The sequence below is a fragment of the Aspergillus versicolor genome (assembly GCF_001890125.1).
Source record: "Aspergillus versicolor CBS 583.65 unplaced genomic scaffold ASPVEscaffold_9, whole genome shotgun sequence".
Lineage (NCBI taxonomy): Eukaryota > Fungi > Ascomycota > Eurotiomycetes > Eurotiales > Aspergillaceae > Aspergillus > Aspergillus versicolor.
Genome location: NW_024467532.1, coordinates 313,817 through 331,802, shown reverse-complemented (window position 1 = coordinate 331,802; position 17,986 = coordinate 313,817). Strand labels below are relative to the sequence as shown.

The window sequence follows — 17,986 nt, the reverse complement described above, 5'->3', positions numbered from 1 at the left end:
TGCCTGTGGCTGGTGTCAGTAGCTGGGTCACTTTATGAGGATGGGCAGAGCGCAAGACCAGACCGTTATGGACGAATGATGATCTGCAGGCGCACTAACAAGAATCCTTCATATCTTCAGCTTCAAGCGCCCAGGGGCTCAAAAGCCTCAGAACCGCCAGATCTTCTGGACCCTGGTGTGGAATTTCGAACTCGCCGGCAAAAGTAAATTCAATCCATAATTTTGTTGTTTGGTTTGTTGAAGCTGGTGTAACATCACGTGCACCCGCACCATCTCAACACTGTAAGCTGTAGTTCTCCCATCGTCCTTCTTGGGAGCCGCGCCTACCGACAAGCAACGGGTCGAATTAAACCCCGTTCGGTATGGCTAACGCGACCATTGGTAGTCCGGCACCCAATGATTTCGCTCTGATACCTCGACTTCTGTCTGCTCCTTTTATTACTTCTTCTTCCCAGCTCGTCGGATTCTCTTTAGAAAGACCTCGGAAGTTGGCAGTCACCGCGCCTGGCGGGGCAGTCTCCAAGGGAATTCGCCAATATTAGGGTGCGTACTCTATACGATATGCATAAAATTGGATTACTAAATCCTTCTGCCCAGATTGTTGGAACAGCAGTGGAACATACAAGTACGTAGTGTCCCCACGGTTTCTCCATAGCGAACTCTCTTGATCGCGTGCCCCACCGATCCCAGGCCCACGACACTGTGGCTCTATACGCGATCTATATTTGCAAACGAGCCCGAAATGATCGCTATACAAGTGTCTGGAATGTGCTCTCGCGGTCCGTCATTTTGAGCATCTTCCTCGCGCTTCGTTCGCGCTTCATAGCTCTACCCCCGGAGACTTTGAATGCAACTCCATATCTCGCCTCAGCCCGAATCAACTTGACAAGCTATCCATACTAGCCCAAGTCAAATCAGGCGAGACATGTGGTCTGGGCATTGGACTTTCAAATTCGCCAATTTCACATTAGTCTGCATATCAACTCGCTAAACGATACCTTAGCCACGACTCTTGAGTCTTGACAGGTTTATCACTTCGATTCGCCGGAGCGAGGCACATCCTCACTAATCTCGGTGTAAGGGGCAGGCACCCGTTGCTCCAATTTTCTATTATCGGGAAATTATCCAATATCCAAGTTTACTCTGATAGATAAAATGCGGTTGCTTGTGGAAATGCCCAACCAGGGCAATCGTTCTGTAAATATGGAAACCCAAAGTACCGATTAACAAATACTCAAAACAAAAACCTCCCTCAGGGTATAAACACGAAAACTATATTCTGTCAAGGAAGCACATTTCAGACTACCAGGAGGTGGTTATGGCCGGAAGATCCATTCTTCACTATCGCTCCTCCCAGTTGGGATCGCCGGTCTGTCCCATCGTTCATTGGCAGACCTGTTTACAACTGATAGTTCGACATCCTTCCTGACATGGATTGAGTGCATGTCCTGGTACTCCGGCCCCGATTTCAGGCTGGAGCTGTGGTGTCCATGGCTGATCTTTGCTCGGCCTGAATTGTAGGTTGAGCTGGCCAGGCTGGGGAATATCTTCGCCATCAGTGGCCTGACACCTGGGAGACAACCACAAACCACACCGAGGTTACATTCCACAGCCACAATTATGAATATAATGGCGCCATTGTCTAGCTATCGAGTCAGCAGTGTGCACAGATGAGGCCTAAACCATATCAAATCTCACAAGTCTGATCCCAGGACTGAGCAAACTTAACCTGCCAGGTTATACGAACCACGCCTGCAATGCAAATCCTAGGCATGATATTAGCACCACCCTTATATCCGAAACTTCGCTGTCTTACAGGACTCCAACACCAAAACAAACTATTAGTCCGATTCTCTTCGCCAGGCTAAGCTTCACTTTCCAGAGATAGTGGATCGGCCAAAGATAAACCATGAAGTCAGTTATGCTGTTGATGGCGGCAGCGGCAATGAAGAATTTCTCCGAATCGATACACTGTTTTTGATCCATCGGCTTGAGAACCGCCCAAATATCAGATAGAGGTCTGAACCTGTGTTAGCACATCGCACTCCAGAAGCACCTGTCACTACATACATGCATTGCAACATCATTGTGACCGTGGTCGATATTCCGAACCCTGCCAGGATTGTCATCGTGATATAGTTGAACCATTTATTTGTCCTCGAAGGAAAGAGGCGAAGATATGTCAAACATATCGAGATTTTCGTTATGGCGGAGCAAGGCGCAAAGACGGCTTGGATCGCAATGGTCAACTTTGCATGGGTTAGCGCTTTCTGAATCACACTTCGGATAGAACGAGGGCGACCAACTTTTCCTAATGAAGGGTACCATGCATACCTCACGTCATATAGGTGCCGGCCTATGCCATACCTAGGCTCAACTAACTGACATGCCGACATCGCCATGGCTAGCACCTAAAGTTAGGGTTAGCAGAGCTATACGGAAAAATACCAAGGTCCATACGTACGTATGCAATAAGCATCATCCAATCATCTATTCCGAGTGCATTACGCACAAGGAATGTCCGTGATACGAACCGGCCCGCAACAAAAACTGTCATTAGGGCCATCAGAGGAATATTGACAGCATAGATGACGGCGTCCAAGGGCTCGTGGGGGTTGTCATAGTTAGGTGTCGGCCAACTCGCTATAACATCTATACTCGGAGTCGACATATTAGTGCCCAATGCTCTTGTGGATGGGTGACACAGACGAGAGTGATATCAAGCATCTTTGGACCGATCCGCATCATGGGAATGGCCGAGACTAAGTAGGAATGGCCGAGACTAACAAAATATAAAACAAGAAAAGGCGACCTACTTCTGAGTTGCGGGGAACGAACGGTCAGGATGCATGACTGCCATGCACATCAAATCCTACCTGTTTCAAGTCTCAACTCGCCCAAGCATACTCTAGCGGGTTTAGTCGGAGCATACAAGGCCCCTGAGGGTCGCGGCAGGAACGCAAAACCCAGGCAAATAAATCATGAAGGCGTTCCTCAAATCGCGCCTCGGCCATTGAACCCTGGAACAAGGAGAGACCAAAAATACTTCAACAATACGCTATTGGAGCAAAAGTTTATTCGGGGACACTGACCACGTTCTATCGCTTGGCCCTAATTCGGAGGAGAAACGGAGGGCAACCTCCACACTAACCGTGCGAATATCCATCACAACATCAGTACCGGTTTCTTACCTCCACATCAATGGCTTCCTTGGTGACAATCTTCAATGTCATGCATCAATGATGTCGAAAGATTCGAGTACACTAATTCTGCAACTAGAATTAGCTCTATGAAGCCGTTTCAGCTTAGGGCAACCCCTCATTTTCTTCATGCCGAACCCGCGGACATGACTCGACAATTGCTGGGGTCGTTTGTCTCGTGTGGCGGCGGATGATCCTTTGAGCCCAACCTGGGGGAGTCTGACTCAGGCTTCTTGACCACAACGAGGGCGTTCCATCTATCCTCTGCCAAAACCCCGTAGGATTCTTAATCTCAGCTTCATGTCGTGTCAAGCCTTGAGGGGCATCATCTCGAGAGTCAGTCGATTCGACACGGTCTTTCTTGAACAGTAGCCTCCCCCGAGAGATAGTGCCTGCGCCACCACGGACCTGGAATTGGAGCACAATGCGAAGCAGCTGATGACAGACAACATATGGGCTGGTCGCTTCTCTGTGCTAAATTCCAGGTTTGTCGTCAACCCTTGGGAAGGATGCCCTAGTGAATCATGAAAACCAATTGGCTGCGCCAATATCAATCCTTTCGTGAGCTGAGCACGAATGTCTCAATCCTCCCATGAGTTTCGCAGATTGCAACAAACACCAAAGTCGCCACTCTCCCCAAAACCTAGAACCTAGGGAAGCCCTTCTATACATACGATGATACGATCAGCATAACCCCGCACCAGTTGCTAAGGAAAGTAGCCAGCTACCCGTGACTTCTGAGACAACTCTTTGTGCCGGGATGGTATTCTGTCATTGTGACTGGTCCGGGTACTGCCACCTTGGCTGTGAACGACGGAGTCTAGGGTTTTTGACAGATATACTAGGTTACGAATGGTATAGCCCGACGGCAAGCCGGAAAACGCTCCAGTTTTGGACATGGGGCATCATTCCATTAGAATTTTGAAGTGGGGACTGCTCATAGCCTGGGATTATGGATGGCCGCGGAAAGAATGGAGAACCGAGACTCTGCCATGAGGGCAGGGACAGCCAAGTCCCATCCTTATCCTTCTCGAGATTGCTGAGTCCTCCGGAAGGGCAGGGCCGGTTATACCGCACGACATATAACCACAGGGCCTACCATATATTTTATGTTGTTCTTTCCTCCTTAATCACTTTTGTCTGAAAGCTCGACGCTCATTTTTGATTTTTAGAATTTCTTTCCATACTTTCTTTCGGATTTTTCATGCAAACGGCTTAGTTAAGCCTGCCACTCTTTTGACACTATCCTCGTTGCTCGTTTTTCAGTCGACGATTGTCTATTGTTGTGCTCTTGCTTATTTAGATTCCCTGTCTCTAAAAATGACTTTTACCAAGATCGCTGTTCTGTCTCTCGCTTATATTACTTCGCCATGTCTGGGTTTGTCTAATCAAGGCGCTCCTGGGATCAGTTGGTCCTACGACTATGTAATTGTCGGTGGCGGTACTTCCGGCCTCGCTGTCGCTACGAGATTGGCTGAGGACTCCGGAGTGAGCGTCGCTGTTGTTGAGGCTGGTGGACACTATGAGATCGATGGTGGTATTAACAGCATTATTCCTGGCTTCGCCGCTGCAGCGAACACCGGCACCGACCCATCTGATGATTCGCTGCTTATTGATTGGAATTTCGATGCTCTACCTCTATCGGTGCGCAAATTACAAGGATTCTTAATATGACTGCCCTTTGGGACAAATCTGATATGACTCTTTTAGGCTGCAGATGATCGAGTTCTCCGCTATTCTAGAGGAAAATGTCTGGGTGGCACGTCTGCTCGCAACCTTATGGTCTACCATCGGTATGTTCTTTGGCCCTGATTGCAGTATTCTACCTCATTATGAAACCAACACTTGACAGCGGAACCAAGGATTCTTATGATCAATGGGCAGACATCACCGGTGACTACACGTGGGAGTGGGAGTCAGTGTTGCCATACTTCAAGAAGAGCTGTACCCTCACGGCACCAGACATGTCCAAGCGTAATGCAAATTCGAGTGTGACGTATAGTGCAGACGCGTTTGACAACAATATGAAGGGCCCTCTCCAAGTTTCTTGGCCTAATTATGGCTCTCCATTCGCAACGCATGTGGAGGCCGGGCTCGAAGCAATAGGTATCCTTTCAGGACAAGATCTCAACAGCGGTTACCTCAATGGCTCGTCCTGGGCACCTACAACAATTGACCCAAAAGATGAAACACGAAGCTCTTCGAAAACAAGCTTCCTGAAACAGTCTCTGTTGAAGCTAAACTTCAACGTCTATGCTAATACCCTGGCAAAGAAAATCAACTTCAGTGGGACCAAAGCCAAGAGCATCAATGTCGAGACCCTTGGTATCCCGTATACCCTAACAGCAAAAAAGGAAATCATTATATCTGCTGGGTCCTTCCAATCCCCTCAACTTCTAATGGTATCTGGTGTTGGACCCAGGTCAGCATTAGAAAAGCTTGGAATCAAAGTCGTGAAAGACCTTCCAGGCGTGGGACAAAATCTGTGGGACCACGCCCTTTTCGGTGTCGTTAACAGAGTGAACGTGGAAACAGCAAGCCGGCTAGTAAATGACCAAACTGCCGCCACGGAGGCACTCGGCCAATACGCCCTCAAACAAGGCCCTCTTACAGCCCCAGGCTTCGGCATCCTCGGTTGGGAGAAACTCCCTAACAACGTCCGCAAGCACTTCACCAACAGCACTCGCAAAGCCCTAGACAACTTCCCGGCCGACTGGCCCGAAGTCGAATACATCAGTCTCGACGGTATCCTAGATGGCTGGCACAGCGCCGACGATCAAGACCTCGGTGACGGGTACGAGTATGGCACCATCGCGCCAGCCCTCGTCGCTCCTCTCTCTCGCGGCTCCGTCACAATCAATAGTACAGATATCAGTGCCACCCCCGTCATCGACCTCGGCTATCTAACCCACCCAGCCGACCAGGAAGTCGCGGTTGCGGCGCTCAAGCGCGCGCGGGAGGCCTTCAACGCCACGGGCATCATCATCGGTGAGGAACATCGCCCCGGTCCGGATGTACAGACGGATGAGGAAATCCTTGAGTTTATCCGCTCCACTATCGTGCCGGTTTGGCATGCCGCGGGGACCTGCGCGATGGGCGAGTCCACGAACCCTGATGCAGTCGTCGACTCGAATGCTAAGGTTATCGGCGTCCAGAACTTGCGTGTTGTTGATGCGAGTATTTTCCCTACGCTGCCTCCAGGCCATCCGCAGAGTACGTGTTATATGATCGCGGAGAAGATTGCAGACGCTATCAAGAATGGGAGTTAGATCCTTCTTCTGGTCTAGTCACCGATAACTAGATCATATTTGATCAATAGCTAATTTAATGTATATAATGGCCGCGACTTTTCTTAGCTAAACGCGTACACTCTCATTTGTAAGACTAATTTGTTGGAAGTAAGCCTGGCCAAACTGTTTTAAATTGGAAACCCACTCTTTCGAGGGCTAATGGAGACCATGGTATGTCTCACGGATCTTTAACAGAAGGGTGTGAGGTTGACTGTAAGGTGTATACGGTATTCAAGTTTTTGAGTCGTGAATCAGTGGCATCGCAAAATGCAAGTAAGGTCTAGTATTGAACGATCCGATCTATCTTCCTTACCACGTGCAACCTATAAAAACGCCTTGTTGTTTCATGGACGTAAAAGAAATGATATCTTATATCGACCAGGGCATAGAAATATAGATGATGAAAAAGTAGGTGAGATGCAAGAGATGAGAAGTATGGTATGTGTAGATTCAAAAGAGTAAAAGTCAAGCGATAGATGGATATCAGTCAGTTAGGTTTAATCAGCCTTCGCCGCGGCATCAACCGTATTAAGAGTAGATTGCGCCTCCTTGATCAGAGCCCTTCGTGCGATCCGGGTCTCATCGTTTGCGGGCTCGATGCCGTCTGCCTTGAGAATTATCTGTGCTAGAATAGTCTCGCCGAGCTTCTTGTGCTCGAAGTCGCGCACTTTCTCTTCTTGTGGTGTGTCCACGATATACTGTTCACAGAGCGGGAGAAGCTCCTTGCGGAAGTATGCTTTTAGGGCGTAAACTTGATCGAGAGGGTCTGGGAAGTTCTTTAGATTAGGGGCTGGAGGTGGAAGTGCGGAACTGCTAGTCGAGGGAACAGGTCGCGGGGGAGGGGCAGGCAATTCGTCGGGAGAGTCAGCTGAGGCTGATGGAGGTTTCTTCTTTTTGTTTTTGCCCTTATTCTTTCGTTTGCCCTTAGGTGCGATTTCGGGGATGTGTTGATGAGGTGGGCGACGGGCTTCACTGCTCGTCCGCTCAGCCTCAGATATGTCGCTAGGTGTTCTTGCGCCCGACTGCACCTCCGATACAACGCACAGGATCTCGGACTGTTGCTTGAGGCCCTCCAGGCGGCAGGGCAGCGAATCATCATCTAGCAGCTTGCCCTTGTAGAGCAGCCGGATGCGATTAGGGTCGGCGGTGTGTGTGACCTCTGCAGCACTCTGTCTCAGCTTGCCGACGCTTAACGTGCCGTCATTGATAGAGTAAGGCGGGAAATGAAGCTCATATGTCACCTTGCGGTGGTTCAGGACGAGCTTGTCGGGCTCGGAGTCATCGTCCTCCCCTCTCGCGTAGGCGCTGCCATCGTACGTCCGCGCAGGTGGGTCAACGATGTCATCAGCTGTGAGATAAGTGTAGGGTCGCTCGCTGGTATTCGGCGGGTGGTAGGAGGGGGAAGGACGTCGCCAGAAGTTACGCCAAGACATTACCACAAGGGCAATCGCACAAGCGACGAGGGTGACGGCGGCCGCTGCTTTGTAGGTGTCGTCACGGTAATGGGAAGCCCAGTCTGGCGGGGAAATGAGGGCGCGCAATAAGGGAGTTGATAATGCGGGACCTGAGATGAGGGGCAGGACGAATTTATGGTGGAGAGAGTGTAACGAAGAGGGCACGCCGGCGGTGATGTAATCCAGATAGAAAGCACACGTCTCACCCAGAGAGGTCTGGGAAACGTGTGGAAGCAGCTGGGTCATGGATTTATTATAAACCGGAAGAGCCACTTGGAGTCGGGGTCATGGAAGCTGGGCTCCAGATATTTTTGTTTCTCTCCAAGGCGGAGACAGCCTCAGCCTTGAGAAACGGTGCTCTGGACTGTCAGGAGATTTCGGCTACAGGAGCAAATGAGTGAATCTCCGATCGTGACTTTGCAGCAAAAGCAGAAGAGATTCTGGGGCTGTGGATGTGGCTGAGGTAATTGTGGCACGGCACTCCAGCCACGGTCCAGCCACACCTGAGGCAATCCTTCAAGGACTTTGGAAGGAATCAGAAGATCTTCTCCACGGTCTTATTTGTGGTCATCTTGCGGCGTGACATATAAAACAATATAGAAGAGCGGCTAAAGGTCAATTGATATTTTTCCAGTCGAATAGTTGACATTCCGTAAATCGATAATTTTTTCCGCCAACTCGTATCCCCACCATCAGAGCTATTTATATGTGACAAGTCCAAGCACTTGTATTCCGATCCGTACTAAAGAAGGGCTGTCTACTTAATCACCGTCGAGCCAGAGTCGTAACAAATCTATATATTATTAAAAATTATCATACAACCGAATCATATCTAAATAAACGCCGCTGCAATGCACTAATAAAATACAGCCTGGAGCCTCGTGCCTAGAGCCTTACTGTGCCATTGGTAGGACGGCCACCGAACCACCTCGCCAGGCCGCTGCCACCATCATTTCCGCCGTCATTGCCCATCCATCGTGGCAATTGGAACGAATCATTTTGAAGCCACTGCGGCCGGCTGGCAGTCTCAATGGTGTTTTTCACACGGTGCGCGAAAGACTGAAAAAAGTTTTCTTCATCTTCCTCTTCCGGTGCCGCGGAAGAAGTGGCAACAGCACCTCGAGTAGACCTAAATGGTCGCGTTGATTCGGTCAGGGGCGTGCGGGAGGATGAGTACGCCTGCGTGCTCCCATCCACGTGTGTTGAATGCCGAGGAGACCGCTCGCTCCGTGTAGAGAGCCCGAGCGAGCCAAGACCATTTAACTCTCGCTCAATTAGTTCACGGCCTTCTCGCCAGCCACCTATTCCATACCCACTGGGGTTATTTTCGAGATCGTCCTCGTCCTCTTCGATAAGACCAAAGCCACAAATGTTCCTAACTCGGCCGTAGAGGTTGAAAAGGGTAGCCCCAATAGGAATTAGAATAGAAACTGGGAAGAAGTAATCGAACCCTTTCCCGAGTGGCGTCAAATCAATCCACTGGCCAAGGAAATGGTAGAACGTAGTGGCTTCCCGGACATTTTTCGGTAGAAACGTCAAGAAGTTATACGCAATCGGGACAGTAAGCCTCGCCACCAAACTTGCATACCAGCATGCGCTCTCACCATAAGTGTTGCGCCGGACTAAAGCTCGGTTTCCCCAGACCTTCGCTTCACCGACGCCAACCAACGCTGCGGAGCACATATATAGTAGCCACATGGAGGCAATAATTTGCTTTCCAAAGCCAACTGGCGCTGGTGTCTCATGATATGATACGATCGACAGGGTTACCACAGAAAGCCGCGGTGCTATCGACTTGATCAACTCAGACCAGACCACACATACCGAGGCCGCCGCAAAAACAGCTCCCAATGCAAGTCGCAGATTCGGATAGACATTTGTATACACTTGGTAGCGCATATAGGGTGTGAGGACTTTCCATTGCGGGGAGGTAGAGCGTTGCGCGTGATGATTGAACTCGAGCTTTTTTGATGCGGACGAATTGATGACTGCCTGTAAGTCGGCTGCAGTCAAAATTAAACGATCCCAGGCATCAACAAAGCGAGCCTTTTGGTGCCGAGCCCGTTGGAGGCGCCGTGTTAAGTCAGCCAGGTAGCGCTCAGTAATCACAGCAGGGACTGTGGAGCTAGTCGAGGGGTCTATTATTCCAAGTCGATGTTCAGGAGGAGTTGATGTTTCGGCGAGTTCTTCTATCCAGTCCTGGAAATCGCGCGCGGTGCCGGTCTTTCGATGTTGTAGCTGGGCTACCTGAGCCTCCAAACTTTCCAAGTCATTGACGGCATCCACCAGTCGGTCATGCAGCAACGGGGCCTGAGCCTGAAGCCTCCGCAATCTTCCACTGGCACTGGCATTGCGGAATAAAGTGCGAGGGATAGATACCAAGCCGTGGCCCATCAAGAAGATTGCAAGGACTAAACCCCAGACGTAGGCAAGGGCCATGGCAAGGGTTTTGATGGTAGAAAACTCGAACCCATTTTGGATGGAGATATAAATTAGGCCCACTGTCGCACACCCAAGAATGATCATTTGGTATCGGGCATTGGACCGGATAGAATATTGGATACGGGACCTCGCATCGCGGTATCCGGAATCGATATATTCACCGAGTAGAGGAAGAATCGCCCTGGGGTTAAAAAAAGAGAATGAGATTTGAATTTGGATATCAAGAGTTGTGTTATGCCATTGGATACATACCACGTGAGGACGAATATCAACCAGTAAGTGATGCGCCACGAGACCAGCAGAAGGCGCTCAGGAAGCCATATTGCTTTGGGACCGCCGCCATCGCGCGAGCTCGACGCTAGGTCAATGGGGACTAGAAGTACTACGCTGGCAGGAAGAGCAAGTGCGAGAAAGACCGGAATGGATAGATATGCCGGTGTAGCTCGCAGAGTCAGAAATCGCCGGAGGAGGATCAGGACAATAACGGAGATTATGAGGAGGGCAAAGGTGAAGAAGATGCTTGAGCCCACCGATATGGCGGCTATCGAGATCATGGTGCCAGGGACGTTGAGTAACGGCGACACATGTATGGAGCAACGAAGGGAGAGAGGTCTTGATTTGATCGATCAACAATAATTGACCATGTCGGGTCGGCCAACTGGACTAAAGGAGCGAGACTATTGACCAGGAACCGGAAAAGCGCTGTTCACTGGGCAAGGGTCTGTGGGAGAGGATAAGGTTGTGAGGAACAGGACAGAAAGAGAGCGCGGGGCGAAAGCGCAAGGGGAGAGAAAATGGAAGCCTAAAACGGGATCGATCCAGACCCTCCGCTGAAGCTGACGACGATTGAAGGGAACTGGGAGTGCCAATCACAATATAACGAGGCAACTGGCAAGTGACGACAGCGGACGCTCGTGGTCACGTGCCCAAACGTGACCTGGCTGTTTCCGGAAATCAACGCGGCTCTAATTGGCTCGCGGCGACTGTACGACCTGGCACTTGAACCATTGGAAGTTCCAAGTTGGAACATGGCCCAAATTTGGAGCATTTGCTGAGAGTAGCACAGAGGGAGGGAGCTATTTGTATTTTGTGCCTTGTTGGGGAACTTCAGGTACCTTGGTTCTGATTGTAATAATAACGGTATTTCGATGCCGACCGAGTCCGGTTGCAGACCGGCGAGACTAGTATCGGGATGCTTGTACCACTTAGCAACAAACTCATTCTTTCACTCCGGACGTAGGACGTAGTGATCTACGGAGTGCCCCCGGACGGGACTCGATTGTAGCAGACGTCGCGAAGCCGCTCAAACAGCGGTGGGTTAGAAAAGAGCTCAAACCCAAGACACTGGCCTGACTGCTCTTCACGTCGTCCATCCGCAGGTCCAGCATGCAGCAGGCTGCACCGGGACAGTCACTGACTGCCACTGGAGACTGCTACACAAGGCTTGGCCGTCAGACCTTGCGTCTCTCCACCAGTAACCAGTCAAATCATCCATCCGACTGACCTGGTGAGGGTGAACGCTTCCGATCTCCATTCTTCAGAAGTTCAGTCGCAGGCCGATCTGCTAGTGCCGGCTTCGAGGGGACCGCCTGCTGCTGTCACTACAGGCACTAGAGCGACTAAAGCTTCCTGACTTCGACCCAAAACGAGCAAAACATGGTCCTGTCCCCAAAGTCTAGTTCATGTTAGTTCCGCACCACTCGCCCTCCTCTCCTCTCTTCCCATCCTCTGAACTCACAACCATCACCACCCTCCCTAACAGCTTTCTCGCTGGTGAACCTTGGGCACAGCTGCGCTGTTAATTATCCCAGAACCGCCCTGTTCTTCTTTCAAGTTTCTGCCCTCTTTTCCCCCGTCCCTCTCTCTTCATCTTCGTCTTCGTCTTCGTCTTCGTCTTCGCAGGCCATCGTCCTTCGCCCAGCTGACTATCGTTGCCCGCCCGCCACACCACTGGGCAGCAACTTGTTTTACCATTGCCGTCTTTTTCGGTAGGCTCATTATCCTTTCCTGCCTCGCCATCGCCCTCCCCTCTCCTCATCCCATTTTAAGCTTCCTCCGACCGGCCCCAACACTTTTTGTTTCCTTCCGGCCTCGAGTTTCTTATTTCCTTTTTTTGTTGCGTCCAATTCCACCGTCCTCCCGCCGAGCCCGTTTCAAACCTTCCCCTTCTTCATATTACGATCATCCTGACGCTTGCTCTACACTTAGCTCTTTGGAATCTGAGTCTTTCTCGGTTTTGTTTTTTCCTGCCTTCTGGTTCCTGAAACTCGTCTCGACACCTCCACCCATCGATAAATCCCCGTCGTTCGTGACGCTTTACGTCGATTCGAATCGTTCTGCAGCCACTTGGGTTCCGTGTAACTGCAAACATCCCTGCGAGTAATCCAACCCTCGCCGCCGGTGCAATCTTGAGGCCGTCTCCCCCCCAAAAGCCACTCGCCCGCCTCTGCCAGCGAACTGGCCGTGATTTGACTCTGGTGCCCGAACGCCTTGTTTCCTCTGTTGCGACGATCCCTTTGCGACCAACACACTTACACATCCCCCGTCTACCAAATTTACCCCATTCAACACCGTCTAATACATCAGCGACTACGACCTTTTTATATCACAATATTTTGGATCTATATATCGAGTCGCGCATTTCGTCCTCCGCTTCCTAATTGTCTCCCATCGGAATCTCATATTGCCGATCGTGGTACCGCCTTATTTTCTCCACGGCTCTACCTGCCTTTCACGCGTCTCGTCCGATCCAAGTTCAACACTGTGGGGGCTGTATTCCTCGGCGAATGCTGATTTTTCAGGAAGGCTTGCGCGGACTTATCCTCGATCCCCGCTGAGGGGGTTGTTGACATGAACCCCGCAAATTTCCCCAATCCCAATGGGGTCATGAGTGCTGGCGCGAAACCACCGGGTCAAATGCAGGGTGTTCCTAAGAACGACATCCAGTACATTTTGGCCAATGTCGCCAACGCTTTGCAAAACCAGGGCCCCTTTACTGGCTGGAGAGCTGAGGTCTCTGTGAGAGACAGGACATTCAAAGTACATCAGATGTGAGTTTGGTTTTTTCTTTCCCTTTAGGATACGAAAATTTTAACTTACAAAATTGTTATCACTGTTAGGATAACCTCCCTTCGTTTAATACAGCCACAAATAGAGCTACGAAGTGCCGCCTCTGCGGCTATGAATTTCGAGCAGAAGGCGTTCAAAGAAGCCGCCACCAAGGTATGCCGGGATCCGGTTCCGCCCTGGTTAGTAATTACCTAGACTCTAAACCTTAATTCCTAGGCCGATTACGACAGAGAGTTCAACGACAAACTCGTCCACATCCGTGACACACGCGCCAGACAAGCGGCGGCGATGCAGGGAGGCATCATGCAACCAGGACCTGCGACGACCGGCATGGCCGGCGTTGGTCAGTCCCCATTTCCACAACAAATGTCCCGACCAATGCAGGCGTCGCCAATGCCTGGCCAACAGCAGATGCAAATGGGCATGAATGATCCAAACCAACAAGCCACCCTGCAGCAGCGCCAGCAGCAGCAATCACAAGCGATGCTTCAACAACAGCAGCAGCAACAACAACAACAACAGCAACAACGGCCCCAGCAACGGCCTGGAGGCGCCACTGCGTTGAATGACGAACTGAACTCATTATCACCCCAGGAATTTAGCAATGTCTGCCGTATAGCGACTCAAATTTACCAGAAGACATCACCCGACGATTTGAACAAGATAAAAGTCAATTTGCAGAACATGAGCCCGGAACAGAAGATTTATCTCTCCAAAAAAGGCATGGACCCCATGACCTACTTCTTCCGCTGTCAAGCGATGAGCCACCTCCGTCGAGTTAAACGTTCCCGCATGGAGATGGCTCGCAACAACCAGAACAATGCAGTTGACTCTGCCAACGGCTTGATGGGAGATCCTATGATGAACTCTCAGCAACACCAAATGTTTCAGAACATGGTGAATATGCAACAACAAAGAAATCCTTCGTTCTCCATGGGTAATCAACAGACCCTCGACCCCTCATCATTTATCGGAAACGTCGAAAACATTCAAGGGCAACAGGCTGACGGATTACGCTCTCAAGAAGCTGGCCAACTTGTGGTTCCTGCTAGCTCATCCCAGATGAATCAACAGCCGTTCCCCGCATCTCAAAACATGTTTCCAGTTGGACAGCAAATGGGTCAAGGAAATCAAGTAAACATAAATAACGCTGGAATAAGCCCCCCGTTTATGACTCAACAACAGCCCCCGAATGCTCAAGCTGGTCCGCAGGATCGGACCCAACAAGCCTCGCAGTTTCAGTCCCAACCACAGGCGCAAACGCAGGCCCAACGTGTACAGGCGGCCCAGAAAGCGCAGCTGGCAATGACACAAGCCGGGCAAGCAAATTCCCACATGCAGCAACCGATATCCCAAAGCCCAGCCATGCCAATGTTGAACCGTCCGATGGCAGCCCCAGGACAAATGTCTCCCGCCCAGGCCACCGCCCAAGCACAACCGCCCTCAAGACAGCCGAGCATGGGACAGCATCCCAACAATGTTCAGCCCATGGGCGCACGGCAAGGAGTGCAAAATCGGCCCGCTATTCCTGCAAATCTTCCACCCCAGGTCCAGGAACATCTTTCCACCATGTCTAACGAGCAGTTGACTGCTTTCTTAATGAGCAACCAACGCCGAATGATGGCAAACAACCCAGCGTTAGCTAGAGCGAGTGCCGCCCAACAAAACCTGGCAATGCAGCAGAATATCCCACAATCTAACCAAGGCCAAAATATGATGAATGGTCAAATGGTCAATCCCCAAAATATGCGCGCCTCAATGGGATTGCAACAGCAGATCGCCTCGATGGGTGGCTCCCAGCAGCCAAATCAGGTACAACAGATGACTATGCAGCAACGTCAACAGCAGCAGCAGCAACAACAACAACAAATTTATCGGCTCCAACTTCTTCGAGCGCAAGGGGGATCGAATATGGAGATGACTCAGGATCAAGTGAGGGAGATGGATCGTCTTCCCTTCCCACCTGCGATCTTCAACACTCCGAATGCGGGCTCAATACCCAAAAACATCAGAACCTGGGGGCAGTTGAAGCAACTTGCAGCAACCAACGCACAACTCCCCGGGGGGATGGATATGGGGAGATTGCTGACGTTCCAGAAATTCCATTTAGCTCAACTTCTGAAGGAAACTAGCAATCGAAACCTTGAACAGAACGGCCAGACACCTTGGGTACCTCCAAATGCACAGGGTTCGCAACAGCCGTTTATAAATCCTCAGCAATTTCAACCAGGTCAACAACCACCGCAGTTCTCTATACCACACATGCGACAAATAACTGCAGAGGAACTTCAATTAGCTCGCCACCGCCTTGGCTCTCAGGTACAAAATGTTAGCGACGACCAATTGCGCGACATGCTTCGACACAGGCAGGTGCAAGCGGCCCAAAAACAGGCAGCTCAGGCTCTTGCAAACCAGCAAAGCCAACAGGCACAGGCACAATTACCACCGCAGGCTTCTATTCCACCCGCCGCATCCCATGTGAATCCGGAAAACCAAGCTCAGAACCAAGCTCCTCAACAGACGAGTCAGAGTCAAGCGGCCAAGGCCCAGCCTGCGGCGCCCGCCAAGGCTGCGAAGGCACCAGGCCCGAAACAAACCCCACCAACGTCGAAAAGAAAGGTACCGAATGAGGAGACGTCGGCTGCCCAGTCCTCCCCTGTGCAGGGCTCAACTCAGCCTGCGGCGTCTCAAGGGCTGCCGGCAACGGTGCCGACCCGGCCGCCCATGCCGTTTAGTCGGGAGCAATTGGCTGCAATGACACCTCAACAACGTGCTCAAATAGAGTTGCATATCCGTCGACAGCAGCAGGGTCAGACACGTGGTACAATCAACAGAGCTGCTGCGGAGGATTCGTGGAATAACCTGCCGGACAAGCTTCGGCACCTATACAATGATATTGCCAAGAATGCTCCACCTGAGCAGGCCATTGCCGTCACACCAGAACAAAGGGCCACAATGAATCAACAGTTGCGTGATTGTACAGATTATTTAGGTAGGATGGATGCACTGGTTCAGTTTATTTCCAAAGTCCCCAACCAGGATAAAAACGTTCAAAGTTTACTTGGAATGGTATGTTTATCGTTTTAATCCGACCAATACCCATATGCTAACACATATTAGCGTATTCAATTGATGCGCCAATTCAAACCTGGTCCTGATTGGACATTAAATGACCAATTCACCATAACTCCGGAATATCTGACAGGCACTACAAATTACATTAAGAAATTGTTCCATCACATGATTGCGCGCGTCAACCAGCAGCAAAATGGTCAGCGTCCTGGGGTGCCTCAGGGCTCTAATGTGCAACAGGCGAACCCGAACATGGCCCCACTTAACGCCAGCAACCTTCAGCAACTTCAGCAGCAAGAGGAAGCTCTTCAGCGGGCTCGGAGAGCGTCTAGCCAGACCGCTGCGTCAGGAGCCTCTGCTATTCCGCCAGCACCATTTGGCGCACCATCGCCCCAGGGTGTTCCACATGCTTATGGACCGGGAGGTGCACCACCCCAGGAGCTGAAACTTCCTCCCCCAAAGAGGAGAAAGCAGTCTCATCCAAGTGGCACCCCTGTTTCCGGCCACCCAGGGCCCAAGGCGCAAGCGACAAAACAAGCGGCAGCCGAACCCAAACCTACTACTGGTGCTTTCAAGTGCTCGATTCCCGACTGTCAATATCACTATCAAGGCTTCACCACCCAGAATGATCTTGATAAGCATGTTGAGGATAGCCACAAGGCGGAGGAACCTATTGAAGATCCTCTTGAGTTTTATTTGCAAAGCTTGCCCACCCTGGCCAAGGATGGACAGAAAGCGGAGTCACAGGGCCTCGCCAAGGGTATCGGCTTTGCCATTGAAATGCCTTCTCAAAAGAATGCGGCTACTACGGCTCCAACGAAGCAAGAGGTGAAGACCGAGGCGGCGACTCCGGTTCCTGGAACAACTCCAATGGGACGCGTTACAAGCCAGTTGGCCACGAAGCCCGCATCGCCAGCGTCTAGCCAGCAGCCCACTCCGAGTCGGTCATCTGTTAAAGCTTCCAGCTCGTCATCTCTGAAGCCGACGCTAGGTCGCGATGGCAAGAAAGAGTCGGGGATTTCGGCAGAGCAGGAACCCGTGCCGATATCTAAAGACCCATGGGAGAACAGTACAATTTCTCTCGAGGCCATCCGTGATGGGTTCATGGACCTGGGTGACAATCTAAATCTAAGTTTGGATCCAATGGAAGAATTTCTCAACGCCGAGATGTTCGGAAACCAAGACACTCCAGACTCAGTGGAGACTGGCGTCGTTACCCAGACCCCCAAAGACGGCGATGTGCTCAAGAATGAAGATGTGGTTGGCAAAGAATCAAACGCGGACGGTAGCTGGATTCCAATGGATTGGTACTGTTTACCAACTCAATTTGACGATGTCCTAATCAACGACTCGTGCGAAGAAATTGACTGGGAGATGGTTGACTTCAAGGAGGGGACGATGGGTGGGGATGACAATGGGGTCGCTATTTATGCCTTGTAAAAGAAGGGGAGATTCAATA

The 17,986-nt window shown here is 50.9% G+C and overlaps 5 protein-coding genes across 5 annotated transcripts; 2 read left to right on the top strand and 3 right to left on the bottom strand.

Moving 5' to 3' along the window:
• Window positions 1-1,316: 1,316 nt before the first annotated feature.
• ASPVEDRAFT_153676 (uncharacterized protein) lies at window positions 1,317-3,122 on the bottom strand (the record flags this gene model as incomplete). The annotated part of the gene is made up of 6 exons (XM_040808362.1): window positions 2,465-3,122; window positions 2,307-2,411; window positions 2,071-2,249; window positions 1,817-2,020; window positions 1,699-1,766; window positions 1,317-1,642 (listed from the first exon to the last, which is right to left on the bottom strand). Exons 1-6 carry the CDS (start codon window positions 2,669-2,671, stop codon window positions 1,317-1,319), a joined length of 1,089 nt encoding a protein of 362 aa, XP_040671225.1. The 5' UTR covers window positions 2,672-3,122.
• Window positions 3,123-4,520: 1,398 nt separating this feature from the next.
• ASPVEDRAFT_86809 (GMC family oxidoreductase) lies at window positions 4,521-6,469 on the top strand (the record flags this gene model as incomplete). Its single annotated transcript, XM_040817916.1, has 3 exons — window positions 4,521-4,844; window positions 4,911-4,993; window positions 5,053-6,469. The coding sequence occupies 3 exons, from the start codon at window positions 4,521-4,523 to the stop codon at window positions 6,467-6,469; spliced, it is 1,824 nt and encodes a 607-aa protein (XP_040671224.1).
• A 518-nt stretch (window positions 6,470-6,987) lies between these two features.
• ASPVEDRAFT_31839 (uncharacterized protein) lies at window positions 6,988-8,190 on the bottom strand (the record flags this gene model as incomplete). Its single annotated transcript, XM_040810535.1, has 1 exon — window positions 6,988-8,190. The coding sequence occupies one exon, from the start codon at window positions 8,188-8,190 to the stop codon at window positions 6,988-6,990; it is 1,203 nt and encodes a 400-aa protein (XP_040671223.1).
• Window positions 8,191-8,829: 639 nt separating this feature from the next.
• Window positions 8,830-10,940, bottom strand: ASPVEDRAFT_138057 (LMBR1 domain-containing protein; the record flags this gene model as incomplete). The annotated part of the gene is made up of 2 exons (XM_040807454.1): window positions 8,830-10,567; window positions 10,639-10,940. 2 exons carry the CDS (start codon window positions 10,938-10,940, stop codon window positions 8,830-8,832), a joined length of 2,040 nt encoding a protein of 679 aa, XP_040671222.1.
• A 2,296-nt stretch (window positions 10,941-13,236) lies between these two features.
• ASPVEDRAFT_138417 (uncharacterized protein) lies at window positions 13,237-17,967 on the top strand (the record flags this gene model as incomplete). The annotated part of the gene is made up of 4 exons (XM_040807486.1): window positions 13,237-13,436; window positions 13,506-13,608; window positions 13,672-16,524; window positions 16,576-17,967. 4 exons carry the CDS (start codon window positions 13,237-13,239, stop codon window positions 17,965-17,967), a joined length of 4,548 nt encoding a protein of 1,515 aa, XP_040671221.1.
• Window positions 17,968-17,986: the final 19 nt, after the last annotated feature.